Source organism: Anolis sagrei, chromosome 3, assembly GCF_037176765.1.
Source record: "Anolis sagrei isolate rAnoSag1 chromosome 3, rAnoSag1.mat, whole genome shotgun sequence".
Classification (NCBI taxonomy): Eukaryota; Metazoa; Chordata; class Lepidosauria; order Squamata; family Dactyloidae; genus Anolis; species Anolis sagrei.
In genome coordinates, this window is record NC_090023.1 from 93,733,416 (window position 1) to 93,759,305 (window position 25,890).

Sequence of the window (25,890 nt, forward strand, 5' to 3'; positions counted from 1 at the left end):
ACTGGCCACATTATAGTACACAATTGTTTGATCCAGATTAAAAGACACTGGATTTACCTAAGTTTCCAGTCAATTGGTTCTGTGGCATGGGAAATATATTTGTGCTTCATTGGTTTTAAGTATAACTTTGCACTACATAATTGAACCTCCACGTTTGTCAGTTTTAATTTTGTTTAATCACACGTTTGATTAAAATGTTATCTCTATGAATCTCTAGTTCCTCCAATGTGACTCTATGGTCAATTTTCATCAGAAGTAGATCATAGAATTGTGCTGGAGAACCTAGAAATTTTTGTAGAGATGTTCTCTCAAATCAAAATAAATTGTGTTTTAACATTTTCTTCTTGCATTTTTTCTACTTTTGCAGGGGTTCTATGGCCTAACTTCACTGAATATACAGTTTTCCTTATTTCATTTTTAACCAGACAGCAAGACAGTTTCCTCATCCATCCATGTCTTTCTTTTCTCTACCTCTCTAAATGTAATAAGAGATCTCTCTCCTTTGTTTTGCTAGGTTCTGATGCTAGCACAATTGAAATCCACGTCTCAAGTGGAATCCATGAATTAGATGGTAACGATGCTGATGTTGAATAAATGGAAAACCATTCCAATGAGGAGCTGGAGATCCCCAAATGTCTATCATGGCAATATTCAGTAGCCCTTCTTTGAAAATCAGTTTCCAATCGTCCCATACACAAGCCTGAACACTGCTTGATTAACTCGTCACAATGTTCCACTCTATGCAAAACCACATTTCAAATAGATAAAGTTATCCTGAATATGTAATCAAGCCATGCCCAGATTCAACAAGTGGTAAAATACTCTGTTTGTCCTAAGTAACTGACATTTTGTATGATTCATTTCTTTTTTGCCACTGAATTTGATTGTGACGTGAACTACACAATGTCACAGCAGGATGTGAGCATACAAAAAGTGCAATCAAACTTGCCCACCTTTACTTACTTTTATTTGCTGTTCCAGTGTTAATTCTATTTAAAATAAGCATAGAAGACATCACAGAAGCTCCATAGAACTGGACCTCTCTGGGTTTTAAATACTGTCATTCCTTTCCACTTTTGTGACATGCTGGTTGGAGAAGCTGGGCATTACAGTCCAATACATCTGGAAGGTACAAAGATGTGGAAAGTTGATCTAAGTTATTGTTTTCTGCACCTGTTGCTCCTTACTGTGGTGAAGGCATTGTGGTGCTTCAGGAAGGCAGAAAGCTATGGTAGACAGAAAGTTGGATTGCACTAAAACTAGATAAATAGGATAGCTCAAAAGTCAGGGATGATGGCAAGTTCACCCAAATCTTACTTTTGGCTTTATTTGGTACTCATAATCATTTAATCATTTTAGCTTTAGATTTTTTTTCTTATTTGAAAAAGAAACAATACCTTAAAAACTATATACATATGATAAGATCAGCAATATTATAAATATAAAATGGTATCATAAAACCATACACATTGTTTTATGTAGAGGTGCTACTCTTACACAGTATCAACAGCTTTTATCTGGCATCACCCATAACAGCCATTTCAAGTGTTTGTTCTACCAGCTTGCCAAATCATAAAATTTGATCAGCCAGGCTGGGAATATGCCTGAGGTCTATAATTACACTGTGCGTGGATTAAATTTAGCATTTTATACAGAACTGGAAATCACTCACCATTTTAGCCCTCTTCAGGGCAGTTCTAACCTTGGAGAGCTGCAGTATCAAAGCTTCTAGGAAATCTAAGGCTCTTGTTGATCTGATGTCATCAGAATGGAAGGAACAGTCAGCACTTTCCTCAATTTCTTCTTCTATGGCCATTTTGTTTTTCTTAATTCTCTATATTGAAGCAATGGAATTGCTCTACTGGTGCTCCAGAGGTAATTGGAGCAAAGAAGAACTTGTTTGGAATGCCTCGCGAATAGGTCCGCAGTCTCTCCTATCACATCCTTCCTCTCCTTCAGAAGAGGATTAGCCATGGCTATTTCTGTAACTGCTGAGATGGGGATCCTAGCGTTGCTTATCTAAAGATGGACATCTTTCCAGTTTTGTTTCAGTCTTTGGAACAGGTCTGATACATCCTAGGGCAGCTGGAATACTCTTCGGGTGAGATCTCAGAAGGCACATACATACTTACATACATAACTAGAAAAGTTTTCTTGTTCCTTCCCATAATCAGAAGAAATAACCTTATGTAGTTTTCCACATCTGAAAACTTTACACAAGATTCTGGCTGTAAAAAACATGCTATTCTGATTTATACAGAAAGAAAAAGAACAGAGGACCTTATGAAAAAAATGCTACTGTTAACAGCATGGAAAGGATGAGAACTCACACGTAATTTTCTAATATCAAAATATAGCAATTTATTCAAGACACTGAATATGATCTGTTGAATCTCTCCTTGAAACAAATGAACTACAACACACAAAGTGATTTGCTGAAAAGTGTGTTTGTGTGTGTGAGTATGAGAGGAGGGGTGATAGACAATACAGACAGGGAGGAGATATTGTTTCAACAGAACCTAGGAAATGCTGAAATGAGAACCAAGCTGGCTTCAAGTCTGACACAGACAATAAAACTTTAGAAGCCAGAATTCAAACTATCCGTGGATGGCTGAAATCGTAATTCTGCAATTGACAACTGCATTTTAAAAGGCAAAAAAATAGAAAGAAAAATGAGAAAGAGAACAAAAGTACAAACCCTTGAAAATGACCCTTACATGTAACAAAGTGCACTTCACTTGACTCTAAAATTCGCTAGTTTGTTTTCAAAAAAAAAAATAAAATTAAAATGCAATTTTTTATATGTATCAGGGGACTAATACTTATTGAACCCTAGAAATACCTGACCGTGTAAAATCCTGTTTAGGAACCCAATGTTTACCATGTTAAAGATGTAGTTTCCACCTTTTATAGAGCTTACCAACCTTTTCAAAGGGATAAATGTCTTAAATATTTTAAATAAAGACAGGTCCAGAAGTGATTATAATAATATTCAAGAATTGGTAATGAAGAAAATGAGTTCTCTTTTTGATATTTTAGTTACTGCAAATCCCACTGATGAGATGCCCTCCAAACAAGTGTTTATGAAAGTGTTTAGTTTTTATTAGCTTGAAGTTCTGGTGAAGCTGTCTGTAAAAGTGAACTACACTGCAAATGTCTCCCACAGAGACACTGTTTTTTAAAAGAGGCGGCCAATAAATAATAAAATGCCTATACACTGTAAAATGCTAAACCCTCCAAAATCTGAAACTTCTTGCTGCCAGCCACTCACTTCTGCTTTTGAGAATGTGGTGCTCCTAAAAGACAGAAGTAGATGGCTGCCAGCTCTTCAGAGATCTCTGAACAGTAGCGAATATAAAGTATCTCAGATCCTTCGTCTCTCTCTAGCTTCACATCTCAAGCACAGCACAGGTAATGAATAAATGAGAAGTAAGGCCTTAGAGAGATGCGAGGATCTCTGAAATGCCAGGATTGTGTGGTCACGCGGAGCACTACCCTTGGATTTTTGGCATTTCACAGATACTCGGCCTCTTTCCATCCTCACATCTCATTCATTCTCTACTCCTGTTGCTTATACCCCATCTGCACTGATAATTCAATGCAGCTCCAAGCTGATTTGAAACTGCAGCGGCTACAACGTGCCCTGTAGCACATATTAAAGTGGATACAGTGTATTAAAGAATGTCCTTTAATGTGCTGCAGCAGATCTCAATATACCGCAGATACTAAGATATCCCAGAATGCAGAGTGCACTGTAGACACCCATTCTTGTTGAAGTGCTTTGTAGAATTCACAATGCATGGCTGGCTAGCAGGGTCCTATATGACCCCCTTGGAAGGTTAACTGATTACCTCCATTCTTTCCCTGTCACCTTCCCCAGATCTCTGGGGTGCTGTTGCGCATCTCTCCCACAAATTGGGAGGAACAGGACTCAAAGTGTAATTTGAAGCCAGGTTCCATGGTTAATGTAATTATCAACCTGGCATCAAACCAGTTCCAACCTGTCAATTTCATCACCAACATAGAAAAACTGGTTCCTCCCAAATGAGGAAAAGTCAATGTAGAAGGGCCCTATGAGACATGAGACTGGTGAGAGACTGAGGATCTGTAAATGGCCAGATATGAATCCATGCCTCTCCAGCCTCTCACTCTTTTTCTCTCTCTCCAGCGTCTCAAATACAGTACATGCTATACCATTAGTATTTCAAAATCCAAAACAAATCTAAAATCCAAACCTGGTCCCAAGCAATTTGGATAAGGGAGGCTCAACCTGTACCTGCCAATAAATTTAAACCATAAACGTCTTGCTGCCAGCCACTCACTTCTGCTTTTTGAGAATGTGGTGCTCCTAAAAGACAGTATTATTTAGTATATCAGAGATCTTTTAAAAAATAATACTTAAAAATAGGATTTAGCAAATTGTCTTTCTTGTGGAGGACAGAAATGAAGAAACTGCATCTTTAAATGTGCATTGGGATCCATCTGAATTGTTCTTTCAAATTTCTAATATGATCCAGAGTACCTTTTGGCAGAAATTTTAAGCTTCTAAAATTGCGAGTAACATAAAAAATACTACTACTTTTTTCCTTTCCAAAAATACACTGGGTTCTTTCTTTTTCAAAAAGTCATCTGTCTCCTGTAAAAATCTTTCCCGGCACTGCATTCTTACATAAAGCACTTATTACACAATTTGTTGAAAGTGCCCTTGAGACACTAAGAGTGAAACATGGAAATATTTAAAAAAGAAGAAGCAGCTGGGAGAAAAAGAAGGAGGAGAGATGATAGCAGGGGAAAGAGGAGAACAAAAGCAATCTCTTACCAAGTTTCCATCATACCCACCTGGCTACATTTACTGTAGGCATAAAGGGTAAAAAAGCAAAGCAAAACAAACATACAAAAAAAAATGGGCACAGAAGGAAAGAAAGAACGAAATTCAGTTCAAACCTATGCCTGTGATCCTCAAGGTTATAATATTCCAGCTGATAGGGAAAAAAAAACAACCAACCACTGAACAAACAAAAGTAGTCTAGAAAATAGAAAGTGTTGTGATTACAAAGTTTGTGTGTGAGACATCAATACAAACTGGTCTTTGAACGTCCTTTGGGAGAGCAACTGTAGTGTCCAGATTGGAAGGGAAAAAATACAATAGCGCATGGAGAAGGATTATTTTTCCCATTTTGGTTTCTAAAAGTATTTTGCTTTATAGGGTTTCTTTTTGTTTAGTTTTCCATCATCATAATTATTATTTGGCACAGCTTTTTCTCTTCTCTTCTGCAGCCACCAGAACACGTTCTCGGAGACCCAAACCAAATGCAGCAGGGTTTTAGCTTGTAGCAGACTCTTGCTTTCTTGTTTCCTTTCAAAGGGTGAAGGTTCCTGGTGGAAACAGTCTCCACGCCCTCCCCCACTACATGATTGTGTTTCAGCTCCTTGGTGCAGGTTACAGACAAAATGTTGCAGGCCTCTGTCACTTGAGAGAGTTGCTTTTGTTGTACACTCTAGGATTTCCTCCCCAGTTTCTGTATGTTTCCCCCAGTTCTTGCAGTTCTAGAGATGTTAAAAGTAGTTTTGAAGAGTGCTTCTACCCACACATTCAATGCTGGTCCATTTGTAATTTCTTCTAAAAAATTTACTTCCGCAGGTCTAGAACACAAACCTGGATGGCAGAGGAGTAAAAGGGAAAGGAATAGTAATCAGGAACAAAACATGAATGAAAATTGTTCTTTCAGACTTTATGGTAACAATTATATTGATGAGGGACTGCAGCAGAACATACTGAACTAAGTGACAGTTTCATATTCATTGAGCACCTTACCCTTATTTTTGCGAGCAAAGGTGAGCCACAAATTATCAATAATAGGCCATGTAACTTTTATAGAAAAATACATTTCCCTTTTCCAAAAAACTAAAAAAATATTTAGTTTAGAATGTGTATTACATATGTGAGATGGATGTTGGCTACGTAATAGTAAAATCAAGCTTAAGGTTCACCTGATTTCGGGAGAAATCATGCATTATAATAACAGCCTTAAGTATCACACTGTTTGTCATATGTCATCAATAGCCACTGAACTTGCCGAAAGCATCAAGAATATTTCATGCATCTACCAAGCTACAGACTGTTAGGTTTTTTGTAAGACTAAATTCTATATGAGACTTGATTACCCAACTAGGACTTTATCTCAGGTCAGTTTGATCAAACACAAATCCATCTGAATTCTGCTTGCTAACACACCGCAAGAAGACAGTTTGACAACAATGAAAACTATTTTAATTTGGGTTGGTCAATCTTAACAACTGCAAACCGGAGGAAGAAAAGATCTACAAAGACTTACCGATCCATCTGATGCACTGGCTCCCACTTTATCCCCTCTAGCATTCCAGCAAACTTCAAATATTCCCCCAGTGCCTCTGTAGCTATGTACTAGAGCTCCACTCTAAAAATAGACAAATTCATCGTGAGGTGAGGAATTTTTTTAAAACTTGTTTTCTTAATATCTGTTCTTATACATATGTATTGTATAAACATCCGTAAATGACACATTTTGATCTCCATTCTATGAAGGACTGGGTTTCCTATATCTCCGAAGATCACGATATATGTCTTAGAGCGCAGCATTCCACTTGCAATCTTGTAGCTAGTTTGCCAATTTTAAACCAGATCACCCTCTTCACCACCAGAGGGTCCTGTTGAGGCTCAGAGGCCATATGCAAATTTCCTTTCCCCTCTCAACCAATTGAGGATGTTGGAAGTTTTCAGGCTGGCCAATCAGAGACCATATGCAAATAGTACCACAGTGGCAGCCAATCAGAAAGCTGGCACTTCCTCCACATACCCGCATACCCGCATACACACATACACGCATACAAACACTCTCTTTTATTATATATATAGATAGATATTTAACTTCCTAGGAAATATCACCATCTGAAACTTTACAACAGTAGTGTCATGCAGCTCTGATGATATCCAGACCTACTGTTATTTAATACAGTATCTAGACAAAATTCTTTCTGCCTTGGCTTGTGCCTTAAAACCACAATTGGTGGTCAGGGATCAAAACCTGCAAAGCAGAATTTAGATAAAAGTGATTAGGAAGAAGCAACCCTTGTGAAAGGAGAGAGGTTTCCTTGTGATTTATTGAAACAATAATTCTATCAGAACAAAAATGCACACTAGCCCAGAACATTGTTATGAAGCATTTTCATTATCAATAATGCTTTCTATAAGTTGTCACTAATTTAGCTCTTCTAGAGAGGTTTACTCAAAATCACTTCATTAACCCACACACTAAGCATCGACAAAAACTTATAGTGGGAGTCTTCTATAGCTGTCCTAACAACAACAACAACATACTTCATTTATATTCTGCTCTATGCCCCCGAGGGACTCAGAGCAGATTACAGTATAGATATATGGCAAACATTCAATGCCATTATACATTGAGCAACAAAGACAGAGGCAAAAGCTTTCCCCTTTCCATCTCCGGCATCTGGAGTCTGTGCTGAACTACAGCCATGGGGAGGTGCTCTTGTTCCATTTTTCATGCCAAGGAGCCTGTTGTCTGTGGATGCCTTCCAGATCAAATTGCCAGCAAGTCTGCATGGGTGCCTTTTCTTTCCCGTAAAAGCGGTACATATTGATCTACTCACATTATTGTTTTAGAACTGCTACATGGTAGAAGTTAGGGGTGACGGCAGGAGCTCACCCCGACCCACAGCTCTGCCATTTGGTTGGCAAGATTTTCTGCAGCTGGCAGTTTAACCCACCATGCTACTGTGACCCCGAGAAGCTAAGGTTATAGCATCCATTGCAAGCTGAAATATCATAGGTGTATTCTTCAGGCTTTCAGAAGATTGTGTAAGTTGCATTCCAACAGGCTTGTCAGGAACACTATGACACAATGTCATAGTGTTCTTGACATTGAGATTACTGGGTATACATTTTATCATTTTTGGTTGTACAGTTGAAAACTTTGTTAAAAACTGTGTGGGTTTGAATATATATTTAAAAACCAGAATGAATCCTGAACTTTTCATGGTATACCACATTTCTTCCCTCTTCTAGATATATAGGTATCACTAACACAGAAAAAATGCTTCTGCCAGTATTATCTATTTGAGTTGATATTTACCCCGGTTTCTCCTGCACCAAGGCGAGACTCAAAGCAGCTAACAATACAATAAGGACATGCGAAGTAAAAAATAAAACAGATTTAAACCTGATAAATTTCTTACAGCAACCTGAATATCTAAAACTTTCAGTGATAAAACCCTATCTACAAATATACATATTTAAAACCATTGGAGCCTCCGGTGGCGCAGTGGGTTAAACTGCTGAGCTGCTGAACTTAAATCTGGGAAGCAGCTCCTGCTGTTAGTCCCAGCTTCTGCCAACCTAGCAGTTCGAAGACCTGCAAATGTGAGTAGATTAATAGGTACTGCCTTGGCGGGAAGGTAACGGCACTCCATGGAGTCATGCCGGCCACATGACCTTGGAGGTGTCTACATACAACGTCAGCTCTTTGGCTTAGAAATGGAGATGAGCATTAGAGTTGGACATGACTAGACTTAATGTCGAGGGTAAGCCTTTACCTGACTTTATTAAAAACCATTAATTAACACCATTGGGAGCCAAATTCCCATACTCTTGGATCTAGAGTAAAGTTGTGTTCTAATACCATTGACTATCTTTCCAAATTCTGAAACACCCAGCCTACAGAAATGCAAAAAAAAAAATGCCTTTTTCTATCAAGTTTGATAACATATATTTCAGCAGATTTTGATTTATAACTTTGTTTGCAGATCTGTGCTTAACGAGGACTGCAAGTGGCCAGTCTACTACAGGAGATCATTGTCCTTTATTGGGCGCTGATTAATCTACTAATCTTGCTTGGACAATTCATTGCCAGTGGAAGCAAGGGACATGCATTCAGACAGGACCTTTTGCTTATTTAGCTTTGCATTTATATTATGCCACAATATTAATCTATATAAAAGTCTTAGCCCCTTCTACACTTCTATATAATCCAGTTCAAAAGAGATAATCTGGATTTTATATGGCAGTGTAGAAGGGGTCCTAGTTTGTTGTCTGTAAGACGTGCAGCAATTAATAACAGATTTGTTGAAATTAAATGTTTTGCGAACACGATTTTAGTGCCAGGATGTGAACTTTCCATACCTGAGTATTCCATATATGGACACATTTGTCAAAAGACCCACTGGCTAAGTATTTTCCATCAGGACTAAAAGCTACACTGTAGACAGGTTCTTGATGTTTGGTTAACGTGTGAGTGCAGACTCCTCTATCGACATCCCACAATCGAACAGTAGAGTCAAATGAAGCACTGTGGTAAACAGATAAAACAAGGAATGTCAGTAGCTGAAAAGTTTCCATCAAACTGAATAGCAGTTTCTGATTCACGCAAGTATCCACTCATCATGTTGCATGGGCAGTGCTGGTGTAAAATTTATACCTTTTTGGGCAAACACAGAATTTGGTCTCAGGTCCCCAATCTGGGCTAGCATTGCTTGTGGTTTGGCAGATAAAGAAGTAAACTTGAAAATGAAATCCCAGGTTAACAACAGAGGATAACCCATTCCCAATAGCTGGTAGTCCTTGAGAGATGTATACAATTGGGTGTGTGAAATTCAGTGCAAGCAAATCATAGAGTTGGAAGACACCACGTGGGCCATCCAGTCCAATCCCCTGCCAAGACGCAGGAAAGATGGCCAACCAGCCATCCAAAAGCCTCCAAAGAAGGGTTCCCCAGTCCAGGGCAGAGAGTTCCACTGCTGAGAGTTCCAGGAATAATCAACTCCACAAAAATCAAACCTGTAAATGTGAAGGGCTTTTTGTATATCTTCGGAGAATAACAGTAGTGATCACCTGCTTACATATACCATACATATAAGTTTAGCACAAGGGAAGGTGGTTGGTAGCCCTGGTTAATAAGTTTCTGTAGCAACCTAGATAGCATGTTAGAATGGGCACAATACAAATCGGAAGACAGAGGGAAATGTAAAATTCCATAATGGAATCATGACATTGTGGGCCATCCAGTCCAACCCCCTGTCAAGATGCAGGAAAATCACATTCAAAGCACCCCTGATAAATGGCCACCCAGCCTCTGTTTAAAGGCTTCCAAAGAAGGAGCCTCCACCACACTCCGGGGCAGAGAGTTCCACTGCTGAACAGCTCTCACAGTTAGGAAGTTCTTCCTAATGTTCAGGTGGAATCTCCTTTGGTGTAGTTTGTAGCCATTGCTCTGCATCTTAGTATTCAGGTCAGCAGAAAACAAGCATGCTCCCTCCTCCCTATGACTTCCCCTCACCTATTTATACATGGCTATCATGTCTCCTCTCAGCTTTCTTTTCTGTGGCTAAATATACCCAGTTCTTTAAGCTGCTCCTCATAGGACTTGTTCTCCAGACCTTTTATCATTTTAGTTGTCTTTCTTTGGACACATTCCAGTTTGAGTAGCCTTCTGAAGGAGAAGCTGAGCATCCAATCCCGCCTTGGCACTCAGCACAGAAACCAAATGGACTATGCAACGATGGACCACACACACCCTGTACCCAATATTAAAATGCAGCTCTCCATTCTACTCTATCTGTCACCTCATAATAGGGCAGTAACACACTCTTCAAGGTAGTAGCTCTGAGGCAATCACTTTTAGGATTTTAATCCGGTTTATGAATTTCACTAGCAAAGCAATTCATTATGAGACCTAGTGCATATCTTTCAGGGTTGCAAAGTGTCAACAGGTATAAGAAAAGGTAACTACTATTATGAAAGAACATTGCTACTGAAAAAGAAAGTGACCCTGTTAGATCCCAGGTTGATTGGGAGTTGGAAGAGCAGCTGGCTTTCACTCTTCCACTGTCTGCATTCAGCCTACCTACACTGGCATTTTTTTGCTGCTCAACAGGATCTTAGCCAAGGTCCACCTAATCTAGTTCAGAAGCTTATGGTGAAAACATCAATAATATCCCCTAACATTTTTTGAAAGAAGGGAGGTACATATAAAATCAGTATGTACTTGCTCAATCTCCTTATTTATGTGAGTATAATGTGCCATCAAATATCATGCATACCTCAATTTTGAAGGTGCCCAATACAAAAATGAGTTTGCTCTCAAATGTAATGCGCCTGACAACACAGAAATAGCACATCAGGGAGGCAGGCAGTGTGAATGAGGCCATTTGGGGAGCCATGCCACTCCAGCAGGTTGAAGCTGGCTAACTTGCTACCCTCGTGATGTTTCCAACTGGCCTTATTCATGAGGCCTTCAAAACTGATGGGGGAAGATGGTCGAGAAACCTTGAGGGCTGCCCAGGAGGCAAGATACATGGCTAAACAGCAGGAACAACAGGGTCACCAGCTGAAGTTCCTCCTCCTTCCCTGGACATCAGAGCCCTGAAGGAGCTACCACTAGGAATGGCCTCTTTACCCCCACCTCCCCATGCGGCCTGCAAAACCTTGGGTCCCTCCGGGCCTTTTTACACAGGTGGGCTTATGTGCATGATTCAAACCGCCATCGACTCTAATGCACAACTCAATTTTGGCAATGTAATTAGCCAAAAAATGTGAGTGTTATGCTCAAGTAAATATATTAAAGGATAAAGTATTACTCTTTATTTCTGCATGCAGAATTTCATGAGTTTGGGAACAAAGGCTGTGATTTACAAAGTGCTTTGTTGTAAAAGGAGGTGTAACATTGTTTTACCTTGCCAACATAATGTTGGAGCTTGGATTGGTGGTACCTGGTCCCGTTGGACTCCATTTGATAGTGTAAATCTCTTTGTTATGCGCTTGTAGATCATGTACACACGTATCTTGTTTCATACTCCAAATCTATATAAAGAGCCAGAGAGAGGGACATCACTGTAATCCTCCCCATAACTATAAAGCTGTGGGTTTTTTAAACTTTGAATATGTTTTAATTGATTTTAACTGTTAACCTTTTCATAATAATAATAATTATATTTAATTCTGTTTTAATGTTTGCATATTTGTAAATTGTATGCTAATACTTTTATGTTAAGCTGCTTCGGAGAAATAAAGCAGGGAATAATAATAATAATAATAATAATAATAATAATAATAATAATAGAGTGATCTTGTCTGCTGTGGACGCATCTTGTTGTGTTTCAAATAATAATAATAAAATAATGAAGCTCATTAAAAATAAATTTGTAAAAACTGGACAGTTCTCCTTTCAAATAATTTTTGAACCATAATGAACATGTACAACAGTTAAAATACTGAACGGCGAACTTTAAGCATTAACACTTTTTTTACTTTTCAGCAACAGCGCTTTGAAACACAATGCAAACATTTCAGAGGATATTGCATTACCTTTAATGTCATATCATCTGAGCATGATGCTAGAAGCATGCCAGAAGGATCCCATTTGATTGCATTGACCTCATTCTGAAATAAAAGAGTTATTTTCATTAGTGATTATTTTTTTAAAAACTGCACTGAATTTCTTAACCAGAAGGTGGCCGTCTCGGTTCATTTTACAAGAAGCAAAAACACTGCATGTTTTGTGGCAACTTCTGCTCCTTTTATTCACGAAACAGCAGAATTTTTCTACAATATCTTCTGGTATGTAAGTTAAATGAAAGAATATATAGAAGAAATAGCATTCAGTATTGCTTCATTTTTCAGCGGCATTATCAGAAACTAGTTAAATCTCAACAAAATATTTAAAGAAAAACTGCCTTGCAGTAATGCATATGACTCAATGACTGTGAAATGGACTGTAGTGGCACAGCAGGTTAAACTGCTAAGCTGCAGAACTTTCTGACTGGAAGGTTGGCTATTCGAATTTGTGGGACAGGTGAGCTCCCGTTGCTAGCCCCAGTTTCTACCAACCTACAGTTCGAAAACATGCAAATGTGAGTAGATCAATAGAGACCACTCTGGCTGGAAGGTAATGGTGCTCCATGCAGTCATGCCGGCCACATGATCTTGGAGGCGTTTATGGACAATGCTGGCTCTTTGGCTTAGAAATGGAGATGAGCACCAACCCCCAGAGTGGGACACGACTGGACTTCAGGTCAAGGGGAAACCTTTACACATTCAATTTTCCCAAAAGTCATGCATGTTAACTCCAATATTTAAATAGGATCATTCAAATTTACCGTATGGCCTTGAAAGGTTTTGACTGGACGATCACAGCCAAGTCTGCATACATGTATGCACATGTCAGTACTACAAGACGCAAAAGTAGTGTTGTTCTGCCAGTCTACATCCAGAGCAGGTGCTGTGAAAGGAAGGGGAACAGAAAAGGGACCATGAGGAAATATTGCAGAGAAACGAATACTTAAAGTGACCTCTGTAATTCTTTAGAATGGTGGGCATGGTGATTCTAAGTGGAATCCATTGCAAGCATTCCTGATGACATAATGCCATAGTTTACAACACTATGTTAATGCAGTAAAAAGCATTCAGTGGAGTTCTCAAAAGGGAAAGCTATCTCACACATACTCCCAGCCCTCAAAAAGCTTTTGCAAAATTGGAAGGAGGGGGAACACATCAGATCCAAAGAAGATCCATTAAGAAACAAGCTGAAAATAGCATCTGCTAAGGATATATAAGAGGAATATTATTGACGAAAAAAAACTCATCTTTTTTTTTCTTCTTAAAGTCGTATTAGAATGGAACACACTATAGAACAACAATATAGTAAAAAACAATAAGATCTTTAAGGTCACAAGCGAACAAGGAGAAAAGATTCCACTTTCTGCTTTTCATTGTCAACAGTTATATGTGAAAAAGTGTGCTTTCAAAGTTGCTTGTGGGTTTCAAAGTATCTCAAGAGAATATCCCTTCCTTAATGCTAATCAAGGTGGCCAATTGAAACATTCACACCTACCTCCAACAGACAAGTTCTTTCTCCCACCCTGGACTTTCTCCCACCCACAGATTATATAAACCCAATATCCTTAGTTTCAAACAGACCTCGCAACCTCTGAGGATGCCTGCCATAGATGCAGGTGAAACGTCAGGAGAGAATGCTTCTAGAACATGGCCATACAGCCTGAAAAACCTACAACAACCCATATCCCTTCCTGGTTTTTGTCTATCAAAGCTAGGAAGCAAGACCTTTTCTGGAGTGTGCAGGTGTGTTGGTTACTATTATTACAGTATTATCAAGGTTTTACTGTGTACTGCTGTTTAGGTACTAGTTGGTTTTTCTTCCGAGAGAAAATTCTATAGGAAATAATCACAGCAGAATTTCCTAAATTTAATTAATTAGCATTCTAATTGCTTGTGCTACTTTTTAAACTTTTGACAACATTTAACAAGAATGAAGATGGAAAAAAGTTCACTGAAAGCTAATTACCTGAGTGGAAAGGAAACTGCTGTTTGGCTTCCCCTGTGTGAGCATCCCAGATTATTGTGGTCTACATTGATCCAGAGAGGAAGACAAATGGGATAAAACAAATAAACAAACACCACAGTGAGCATTCACTTTTGAACCAAAAATAAGATTTGTTAGGATACACAAACTTAACAGGATTACTTCCCCTTTAGGAAAAAAATTGCCATCTCTAATCACATGAGAGGTAGAAGAATGGGAAAAAACTTTGTAGTAACTTGCTACTCATTTTTAATGTAATTTCAAGAACTTAGTGGTGAAGATTACCTTCAATCAATAGAAGTTTGGGCTTAGTGGATCTTAATATATTATGGAAATAGAATAACCAGTAATAGACATTGCAACATATTCAATGTATGGGGAAAAGTATAGCAGTATAATAGCTTGAAGGCTGGACTTGGAGACCAGAATTCAAATCTCCACTCACCATAGAAACCCACCGGGCAAGTCACACTCTCTTAATCTAAGCCGGGGGGGGGGGGGGGGGCAAATGAAAGCTTTGCTAAACTTTCAATCTAAGTGTTTGCTACTAATGGTTTTTTAAATTTAAACTTTCAAGAACTCACAAACTTTATAGCAAATAGAAGACTGTTCAAGACTTTACAAGACAGACTGCATTACACAAATGTACCATCTCTTAAGGCAGCAAACAATTGCTCTGAGTGAATCAAGACCTTTTTGAAAACACTCTTAAAGGACCAGAAAGGAAATTCTGCTGAGTTCCTCAGAGCAATTCCTGAGCAAAAAAGTACCAAGTTAAAAGTTCTCTGAGTATTTAATGATGTATGCCTGCGAGTTGTGCATCTCAACACTTACTTTATCAACACCAGCACTTAAAATATAATTTCCCTTTTTGTTCCATTTCAGAGCAAATATAGGCCCTTTATGTTGACCTAAGGTGCTTGCCAGATTTCCTGAAATAGATGTAAAGGGGGAAAAAAATCAATGTTTCAAATATTTCAAATTGAAATATTTCTGCACGATGAAGCATTATAATTATTTGGAAATAACAACTGCTCGGTCTTACCATCTTCTGTCCATATTCTTGCAAAGCCGTCATATGAGCCTGTAGCCAGTAGTGTTCCATCGCTCTGGAGAATGTGAAGAAAGGAAAGAAGATACATTTTTGATAAAACAGAAAAACTACAGAGGCAGCTCTTACTCATCAATTCAGTCATCAACTATATGTAAGGAAAATGAGGTTCTCCACTGAGCAAGAACAAGTACCATAATAATACATTTTAATAAATTTTATTTATATCTCACTCCCTTTCCCCGAAGGGACTCGAGGCAGCTTACAACAAGCATTACCCAAATACACCAAACAATTGTACACTTGGCCAGCCTTGTGAGGAAGCCATAATGGCATAGTAGTTTGAGTGTTAGTCTAGGAGCCCAGGGGACCATGGTTTGGATTTTTACTCAGTCACTGAAACCCACTGTGTGACCTTGGACATGTCATACTTTAGCTTACATTTTTGAGACACTCCCATGGTGAAGAATGGTGGGAGCAATGGCCCTATGTCTGCAAGACCTGAGTAGGGTTGTTGCGGGTGATTTGGAGGTCTCTCAGACATAGAGGAGCAGGCATGAGTCACAAAAGTCAATTTGAAGGAAATTAACAATAAATTTGGTTTGAGTGATGGACTAGGACTAGGTCTTGAATCCTTGCTCAGCCATGAAAACTCACTGGGTAACCTTGGGCATCCCACACACTGCCTTTTAGGAAGGTAATGGAAAATCTCCTCTTAATTAACTTTGCAAAAAGAAAAGTAAAGAAGTGAGCAATCAAACTATTACAGGGTTTCCATAAGTCAGCGTTGACATGAACATATATGGACAGAAGAGGAGTGACATGATAGTCACAGGACAGGCAGTGTTGCATTGATCTTGGATCCTTTTCTGCCATTTGTGTTTGATCAGATGCTTTATTGGGTTTTGGATATATTTTAAAAAAGGTATATAAGGATAATGGGACCTCGACTGGGTCTGACTGGCAGCATAACTATTCCACTAAAACAAGTTAGAGTTAGCTTTGACTAATTTAAATTCAACCTATTTCAAAAGGTCATACTTTGAAGTATGGTTTAATTTCTGGATTCAGTCCATTATTATTACACACTCAGTCAATTTCTGAGATGATGCTGTTTAAAATATCTACTGAAAAGACTGTAGAACATCCTCCCCTCAAGGGCCTGGGAGAAACCAGCACTGGCATCATTTCAACACTTATGTTTAAAAATGGCTGTTTATCAAAGCCTTTGGGGTCTAGCAGCTTAGCCCAAATCTATAAGCACATGGTTTTAAAACTGTTACAATCTGTTCAAAATTCTGTACATTATTTACTAAGCTTTTACAGTATTTAAATTATTTCTTACATTTTAAATGGTTTTAATTTATTTAATCAGTGCACTGCTCTGAGATTGTAGAAGATACAGCATAAATATTTTAATGATAAATAAACACTTTTAAAAGAATACAGAAGACATCCTTCACTGAATTATAAGTAGGAAGTAACAGTTGCTTCTGGGTAGAGATTGGCTCCTAAACGAAATGATTACCAAAAGTATTTAGGAGAGAAATATAGATGTAGACTTCCCAGTCCTTGCATGCAAGAGAGCCAGATCCCCCCCCCCCCCATGTTATGATCAACTTGAGAAACTGCAAGTTGCTTTTTGTGTGAGAGAATTGGCCGGCTGCAAGGATATTGCCCAGGGGATGCCCAGATGTTTTGATGTTTTACCATGCTTGTGGGAGGCTTCTCTCATGTCCCCATATGGGAGCTGGAGCTGACAGAGGGAGCTCATCTGCACTGATCCCAGATTCAAACCTTTGACTTGCTGGCCTTCAGTCCTGCCGGCACAAGGATTTAACCCATTGTGCCACTGGGGGCTTCTAAGAGAGCCAATGTGAACATTGGACTATGACTCTGGAGACCAGAGTTTGAGTCCCTGTTCAGCCATGGAGCTCACTGTGTGACCCTGGGAAAGTCACACCATCTCAGCCTTAGAAATCCCTTTGGTAGATTCATTTTTGAGTCACCATCAATTTAAATGACTTTAACAGGCTCAATAACAACATTAACACTTCAACTCCTTCCCTGGGATTAAGATTAGAGAGCAGCCTTCTTTTTTCCTAATAAGCCAATGGAAACATTTTTGAAAGATGGAAACCATTTATATATTTTTCAAGTAGTACAAAAATCTATCAATCTAATAATCTGTGGTAACAATTATTAGCAATTTTAGTAGGATTATTTAGTTGGATTTGTAATGGTAGAAATGTTCTTTCTTTTCATTGCAGTCAGGATGGGCTGGGAAGTCACAGACTATGTATATTTTATATCTCCCCTCCTCTTTCCTTTCCCCTCTTTCCTCCTGTTTTTTTCTCTTTGTCTTCTTCCTTGTTTTTGGAATATATATTACTTTATATTGAAAATTAGATTGTTTATGTAAAAATTTAACACAATAAGAAATCTAAGGATGGAATAATATGTGGTTATGGTTATTAGTAATTTTAGTAGGGCAATTTAGTTGGATATGTAATGGTAGAATAATATATATTTTTCATTAGAGTCAGGATGGAGTGGGAGATCACAGCCCGACTGTGCATTAGTTATTTATCTTCCCCACTTTCTTTCTCCTCTTTTCTTCTCTCTTTCCCCCTCTTTTTCTTTATTTTTGGAATGTATACTCCTTTGATTGCAAATGTGATTGTATTAACAATAATTAATAAAAATATCAAGAAAGCAGCTTTGCTGCAGCCACTGAAATGCAGAGTATAGTATAGTAAGAGAGGAGCTAACGGCATTCTTATGCATAAGATGCAGCACAGCATAGAGAAGAGAGGAGCATCAGTACAAGTGGCATTTTAAGAGATAACAAGACACAAACTGCATTTTCACTGCGATGGGAAGCGGCTGATACGATATTGCAAAGGAAAAATGATTTATTTTCAGATGCTAACAAAAATTGTAAAAAGGGGGCATGTTTCATTTTACAGATATAAATCTCTTTGTTTTAGTTGACTTTTTCTTAGTGATGTCTCATGTCTTTTATTGAAGATCAGGCAAAGCAGAGAATTCTGTGCCATCCTTTGCAACAAAAGTTCCCTTAAATGACTTTTCTTTGCCTTTAAAATGAAATAGAAACCTTTCCTGCATAGCCACATGAAAAATACTTCCGGTTGCTGAACAAAATATTTCTCCTTCTCCCAGTTAAGTTTGCAATTGTATTTAATGAACTATTGAATGCTTGGTATGTAAAATAAAGGCTTCAGTTATTGCATTTTACAGCAAGCCTTTTCTAGCACACCAGCTATGTTTCGAAGCCTCTTCTCTTTCTTATTTTAACAACACATTTGCCAGGCCCTAGTTTAAGACAGATTAGAAAAAGCATTGTTTAGCACGGCCTTACCGTTACTACACCGTTGCCTCAAAACCACTTGGCAATGAGAGCGACTACTTTCACGAAACCCTCTTATAGTGCAGAGGCAACAGGGATATCAGGAGGGGACAGGCTGACTACCCATGAAAGATTACTACTACCACATCAGCTCTAGATTATTAAATATGGTTTTCTGTGGGCGAGCAGATGGCGACTACTGGGTGGCATATGCTCTGTATCAGAAACTAGATCTGATGTGGTCTATCCAATGCAATTTTCTGAATGAGCATCCCAAATAACCAACCCGAATTTAAAGTTGACCAAAAATGGATTAGTAACCCTTTTGGTACTAATGTTGGAGAGTAGTCCCTGGTTAACGTGGTCAAAAAAAGGTTGGGAACCACTGATTTAGCAAGAAGAAAAAACATATTTACTATTTCCTAGATTGAAAACAGCAGGCAGTTTGTGTGAAGGTAGGATGATGCATCTAGGCTTTCCCCACTCTGAAATAAATGGTGCCTGTTTTCTATAGGTTTCTCATATTTATTTATATTTATTTCCTTCATTTCTACCTCGCCCTTCTCCCACATGGGGACTCAGGGCGGCTTATATGTGTAATAAAAAGCATTTGTACTTCTATACCAAGCTCACTAGGGACATATGCAGTATACATATCGAGAGAGAGGGAGAGAAGAAGGGAGGGAAGGAGGGAGAGAGGAAGGGATGGAGAGGGAGACTAATTATTATTTATCAACAGCAAAGAGATATTACTAATTTTGGTTACTTATTAATGTCTCAGTAACTGCCTGATAATGATATGTATCTGATGCATCTTAAGACTTGAACTAATGTTTATGTTTGGAACACCACAGGAAGAACCATGATGATAGTGTGTTTTAGCTTCCCTTTGGGTTTTAGCTTCCCTAGTGTGTTTTAGCTTCCCTTTCCCTCCCCAATCTCTCTTTCCAACTGTTAGCTGACCCAACATTTTAGAATATTCTTTGCTTGTATTTTTTTAACCCCACTGTTGCTGCACTGTTTTTGATGTACCATCTTACTTTTCTTCTATAGCAGTGTTTTCCAACCTTTGGTCCTCCAGGTGTTTTGGATTTCAGCTTGCACAATTCCTAACAGCTGGTAAACTGGCTGAGATTTCTAAGAGCTGAAGTTCAAGACAAATGGGGGACCAAAGGTTGGGAAACACTGTTCTATATACATGAAGACCCCAACTTGCTTCCTTTCAGACAGGTTGAACTACAACTACCAGAATTCTCCAGCAAACATCACTAGCTTAGGGATTCTGGAAGTTATAGTCCACAACATCTCAAGGATATCTATAATCCTATTCTGGGAAAAAGGTTGGATATGAATTCATTCCCTCATTCAATCAGTCAGTAGTAAACTGAGGAAGACTCTGCAGTATACAATTAAACAGAAAAGTAAAGCATCCCTGAACAAATTGAGTACCTCCAGCATCCTATAAATGGGAAATAAAATAAGAAAGGAAGAATAAGAACAGATTTAAATATAGTTCCTAGACAACTTAAAGAGTTTAAGCAGTTCACTTACATTCCAGTCCAATGACGTTACATCCTTATTGCTGGGGACATCATGCCCTCCTTCTCTTATACAGTGTCTCAAAACTAATTGAGTGGAGCTACCATTGCTATTTTCATTAAGATTCCATATTCTGGCAGTAGAATCTCCAGATCTGAGGAGTGGAAATGTTAAAAGTGTTTTATGTACTATGAATGTTACATAGCTTATATATAACAATAGATAGTTCTTTTTCTTTCAAAGTTTTGTAAATCATGCTGTGAATGCAATACAGAACATAAAACTACTGGGACAGTTCTTTACCAATTAACAGTCATTTACCATACAGGAAGATAGATGCTTTTGAACTGTGGTACTGCAGGAAAGTTCTGAGAGTGCCTTGGACCACCAGAAGATCCAAACAATCCATACTTCAGGAAATAAAGCCTGACTGCTAATTGGAGGGAAGGATGGTAGAGGCCAAGACAAAGTACTTTGGCCACATCATGAGATGAAAGGAAAGCTTAGAGAAGACAATGATGCTGGGGAAAATGGAAGAAAAAAGGAAGAGGGGGAAAAAGGAAGAGGGGCTCTGGCGTGGGCTGGTCCATGACGCCACGAAGAGTCGGAAACGACTGAACAAATGAACAACAACAACACCATACACTGTATATCTTCACTTCTACAATGCAATCAGCACCACCACATTTGTGGGTTTGATGTTTGCGGATTTGATTGTTTATGGATTCGATTAAAAGGTTCTGCCTAGGAACACCTAGAACAGGGGCATCAAACTCCTTTTCATCAAGGGTCACATCAACCTTATGGTTGCAGTCACTGAATATGGGAATGGAGAATCCATGGATACAGAGTGCCAAATATATATGTTTTTCTCTAGTGGTCAGTGGTCTTTCGTTTGTACCCAATTTGGGTCCGCAAATGTTATTGAATGGCAACTCCCATCAATTTTGATTATCATCATGTCGAATGGGGATGATGGGAATTTCAACCCAACAGCCCTTCTGGCTCTGAGGTTGGGGAAAGGTTGAAGGACTGTCAGACATCATCCCCACAAGCCTTGTAGTCCAGCATCTGGAGGGACATATAAAATGACATTGAGGGCCAGATTTTGCCCACAGGCCTTGAGTTTGACACATGTGGTTTAGATACACCAGTAACATCCACTGGAAGTTGATCACAGAGTCATGCTGGAGGAACTAGAGATTTATAGAGAGAACACTCCTTTAAGAATCTCTAATTACTCCAGTGCTGGAGGAACCCTAACCCTAACCCAGACCTATCTGAAAAGATATTCTCTCTGATTAAAAAAAAGTTATTTGCAGCTTTTCTCTTTTGCGGGATCAGATAACAAGTGCTAGGAAAGGCTCTGAAGAGTTCTTCTAATCAGAGTAGATTATATGAGCAAGATGGAGAAATGTGTATCATGTGTGTTTATGCCATTACCTGTGATGGCTTTGATAATTCAATACATTTGGAAGGTACTCAGCTGGGGAAAGCAGCTGAATGCAGTAACGGCACAGTGGGAGCACAGCAGTGTTGCAGTACTTGTGTTTCTCACACAGTACTGAATTAAGAGGCCCCGAACATTGGACTTACCCCGATGCTAGTAGGTCACTGACAGGATTCCAGGCACAAATGAACACTTCTGACTCATGACCCCGGAGGACTGTTGCTTTGTTAGGAGGAATTTCAACATCCCCATCAATTTCCATCGGCTTTGAATGATTATCTGGAAGATATCACCATTTATTTATTGGATGATTATTTAAATATAAATATTGACAAATAAACAGGACCCATTCTACGAAATGGCAGCTCTTTGGTGTATATTTTGGTGTCATTTGTGGCTCATGCTGAACACAGCCATATGTTTTTGCAAAATATTACTCCTGCCAAGACTAGAGCCAAAATCTGCAACAAATCTAGTCGCATTTACTTACTTGGTGAGGCACTGCAGCTTGGAAAAAAATATGACCATAAGACCTTGGTTCTCAGGTAATTAAGGAAGATAAGATGGGATTTTTCAACTGATAAACTCTTTATATACAGCCATACATACTTTGGTGTTGCTGATATAGATTGTTAAAGCAGTTGACAAGGAGAATATATGGCCCATACATAAAGCACACCTTTCACCTCTGTTTACCCATGGGGTAGAGAGGGACTTCTCCTTTTGCTAATAACACATTGTCTGTGGTGAACTACAGCGCAGAGTATTGGGACAGATATCCTGCAAAGATTCTCGAACCTTATTGAGATTAGAGGCATGGACGATACTTTCATCCAAGACTACTGCACAAAGTATAAGGGCTGAGGCAAAGGCATTATAATTGGGAATTATAACCTGAGACTGTATCTGATAAAAAAAAGGGAGGCAGCATGGAGGACTCCTTGACTTTGTGTACAAGAGATTCCACCTGAACATTAGACAGAACTCCCTAACTGTGAAAGCAGTTGAGCAGTGGAACTCTCTGCCCTGGAGTGTCGTGGAGGCTCCTTCTTTGGAATGGAGAAACTAGATGGCCATCTGTCGGGGTGCTTTGAATGTAATTTCCCTGCTTCTTGGCAGGGGTTTGGACAGGACGGCCTGTTCCGTTTTCCAGGAGCTTGGTTTGCTTTGCCCTTTAGTTGCATAAAATAACATCCCTTTGTATTTTCCCCAGGGTTGCAGCAGCACCCTGAAAGTTAATTATTAACAGAGGTTGGAAGCCAGCCTGCAAGGACTTGCACTTATTGTTTTAAAAAGGTATCCTTTTGGTCTAGAGACTGCCCTTTTTCCTGGGGATGAGATCTCCATTTTGGAAAGCCCTCCTGCTTTCTTTAATATAGAAAAAGCCTCAGATGTGCTGGTGACCAGCTAGGCAAGCTCGGACAAGCCATTGTGAGTAAAATTGAGATTGAGATTAGGGTCGAGGTTACCCTCTCGCCTTTGAAACTGGCATTGAGCTCAGATAGAGAAAGACCTGCACTTTCTAGAAGACAGTAGCTCATTGCTGGGGTAGGGAATATCTCCGGATTTCTCTGCCATTGAGAAAGGCTCCATTACTTCATCTCCAAAACTAATCTTGAGCTTAGATAGGGGAAGACCTGCTCTTTCTGAAAGATAACAGCTTAGGGTTAGGGTAAAAGATCCCAGGATTTTTTTCTACCATTGGAGATAAGTTAACTCGGTAACTGAAGGAAAAAGGAAAGAAAGAACATCTATATGGTTTCCCAATTGACTGTTTGTGTTTGTAACTTCATCAAGCTGTGCCAAGTCTGCCAAGGACTTTGTAAAATAAATGTTCTGTTGATGTTCAATTCTTGACTGGCCTCAGTTGCTGAGAATCTGGAGCTTCAAAGAAAGGCACCCGCGGTTTGCCCAGATAAAGAGAGAAGCACATCTTAGATTTAACTTTATAGTGTCTGGGTGTGACGGCCCATGGCCCACAAGGTCTCTCCCAACTCTATGATTCTATGACTTTGCCATGCTGAGTTTTTGCTTAGTGTAGTTTTATGGCATATGTAGAGAAGAACAAAGTGGAATCTTATGATGGTATTGAGAACAAAGGTGAAACTGAAGCAGTCATAATAAAAATTAACCAATAATAATCCCACTCTAAAGAGGGAGAGTAAAAAGCTGATGTTTTGAGAGCTAACAGTCACTATGAGCATTAGTGCATCAAGCAACCCCTTAGCACTCATGTGAAATGGTATTTGAACTTACTTATTGCATGCGCCCCATTCTCCTCTCCGTTCACAGTGGCTTCTCCGTTCTTTGGTGTATTCTGCTGAGGGACAGCATTTGTCGTTGCAGTTGTCGTGGTTGCTGTAGCAGCAGCTGCTGTCACTATGGCTGGTGCGGCACTAGCTTGCTGTTGAGCTAACTTCTCCTTGAAAGCCTGCTGCCGGGTCTGCACTACATCAGGCATTACGGCGTCTATCAGCGACAGTGATTCTATAGGTCTGCCATCAAACACTGTACCATCCTAAATGGTAAAAAGACAGAAAAAGAAAAGAAAAGGGGAAAAAATCAGATTGGAGTTATCCACTTTTTCAGTCAATGCTACAATTTGTTCTTGGAAAATTCCCTTCCTCCACTTTTATGCAGAAGAAAACGAGGCAACAAAAATCTGGGTCAGAGCAAGTAAAAATAACCGAAGAGTAAGCAATTTCACAGTTGCTAAATAAACAATCCACAGCTTCCTGTTTTGATGGGCTTCCAGCTGCTAGTTGCAGCAGGCAGCGCTGTGTTGAATGTTTCGCTCCTGATAGAGCTGATTATGATTACTGAGTGCAGATATTGAGGTCATACCAGGAACTACTGTTTGTATAATACAAATAACTAACCAATGCAGAAACATGAAGAACTATAAAGCAAAATGTCTACACATCTACAAAACATCTCAGGCCCCATCTACACCGCCATATAAAATTCATTCTATCTGCTTTGAACTGGATTATATGGCAGTCTGGACTCACAAAGGCCCCTCATCAAAGCTGGCATACTGACAGGGTTAGCAAAGTTGAGTACATTGTGGGTTCACGTTTTTTCAAAGTGAATCCACAATATCATTTAATCCAATATTCTTCAACCAACAAAGTTATCCAAATGTAAATTAATTTCCAAATCCTTCAACACAATCCCCAAATGTAAATTTTAAATTAAGGGCGTTTCGCACAATTGTTCTAAGCATAGTGATGGGTCATGCAGGTACGCGAGCTCCATGTAGATGAGTCAGAGATTTTTCATGTGCTCATAAGATACTCTTTTCTCAAAGCATGTGATTATGTAACATGTGATCCAACCTCTCCTTTTGGGATTCATCTGACATCACCATATCCAGAGAAAGATGCATTAGCTTCACTTCAAAGTCATGTAAATCTGCCTGAAATTGCTACTAATTATATATACACACATGTATTTTTCTGTTTGTTAATTGCTTCAATAAATATATACAGTCAAGCTTCTACATTCACCAAGATTTGGGGCACAGGACACTCATAAAGGTGGGAAACCCATAAATTAAGAAAATATCTTTTTTTTTTACTGAGAACACTTGTTTAGGAATCTCTAGGTGCTTCAGCATGAAGTTACAGTGAACTCCTGGAAAGTGGACTATAAAATGACTGGAGGATATAGATTCCTAGAGATAACATTTTAATTAAATCCAGGAATAATCAAATCCACAAAAATCAAACCTGTAAATCTGAAGGGCTTTTTGTATATCTTTGGAGAATAACTGTAGCGTTCTTAACAAAACTGGGAGAAGTGCTGTTAGCTTGCTGTTTTGATCACCTGCTAACATATGCCGTACATATAAGTTTAGCACAAGAGAAGGTAGTTGGTAGCCCTGGTTAATAAGTTTCTGTAGCAACCTAGATAGCATGTTGTGATTAGAATGGGCATGATACAAATCGGAAGACAGAGGGAATTGTAAAATTATATAATAGAATAATGACCTCGTGGGCCATCCAGTCCAACCCCCTGTCAAGATGCAGGAAAATCACATTCAAAGCACCCCTGACAGATGGCCATCCAGCCTCTGTTTAAAAGCATCTAAAGAAGGAGCCTC

General features: G+C 39.0%; 2 protein-coding genes across 9 annotated transcripts in view; one reads left to right on the forward strand and one right to left on the reverse strand.

Annotated features, from left to right (window-relative positions):
- GPR143 (G protein-coupled receptor 143) overlaps positions 1–840 on the forward strand; it is a 28,414-nt gene extending 27,574 nt beyond the window's left edge. For both annotated transcript variants that reach the window (XM_060769931.2, XM_060769930.2), the window contains one exon: positions 515–840. In XM_060769931.2, the coding sequence (XP_060625914.1) occupies positions 515–594 (80 nt within the window). In that variant the 3' untranslated portion in view covers positions 595–840. The remainder of the gene's footprint in view (positions 1–514) is intronic.
- Positions 841–2,336: 1,496 nt separating this feature from the next.
- TBL1X (transducin beta like 1 X-linked) overlaps positions 2,337–25,890 on the reverse strand; it is a 178,075-nt gene continuing 154,521 nt past the window's right edge. For all 7 annotated transcript variants that reach the window (XM_060769926.2, XM_060769924.2, XM_060769922.2 and 4 more), the window contains 12 exons: positions 24,042–24,303; positions 21,932–22,064; positions 20,348–20,489; positions 15,421–15,484; positions 15,210–15,307; positions 14,358–14,418; positions 13,153–13,274; positions 12,362–12,436; positions 11,730–11,857; positions 9,182–9,347; positions 6,336–6,437; positions 2,337–5,656 (listed from right to left, as the gene is read on the reverse strand). In XM_060769926.2, coding sequence (XP_060625909.1) covers positions 5,630–5,656; positions 6,336–6,437; positions 9,182–9,347; positions 11,730–11,857; positions 12,362–12,436; positions 13,153–13,274; positions 14,358–14,418; positions 15,210–15,307; positions 15,421–15,484; positions 20,348–20,489; positions 21,932–22,064; positions 24,042–24,303 — 1,380 coding nt within the window. In that variant the 3' untranslated portion in view covers positions 2,337–5,629. The remainder of the gene's footprint in view (positions 5,657–6,335; positions 6,438–9,181; positions 9,348–11,729; positions 11,858–12,361; positions 12,437–13,152; positions 13,275–14,357; positions 14,419–15,209; positions 15,308–15,420; positions 15,485–20,347; positions 20,490–21,931; positions 22,065–24,041; positions 24,304–25,890) is intronic.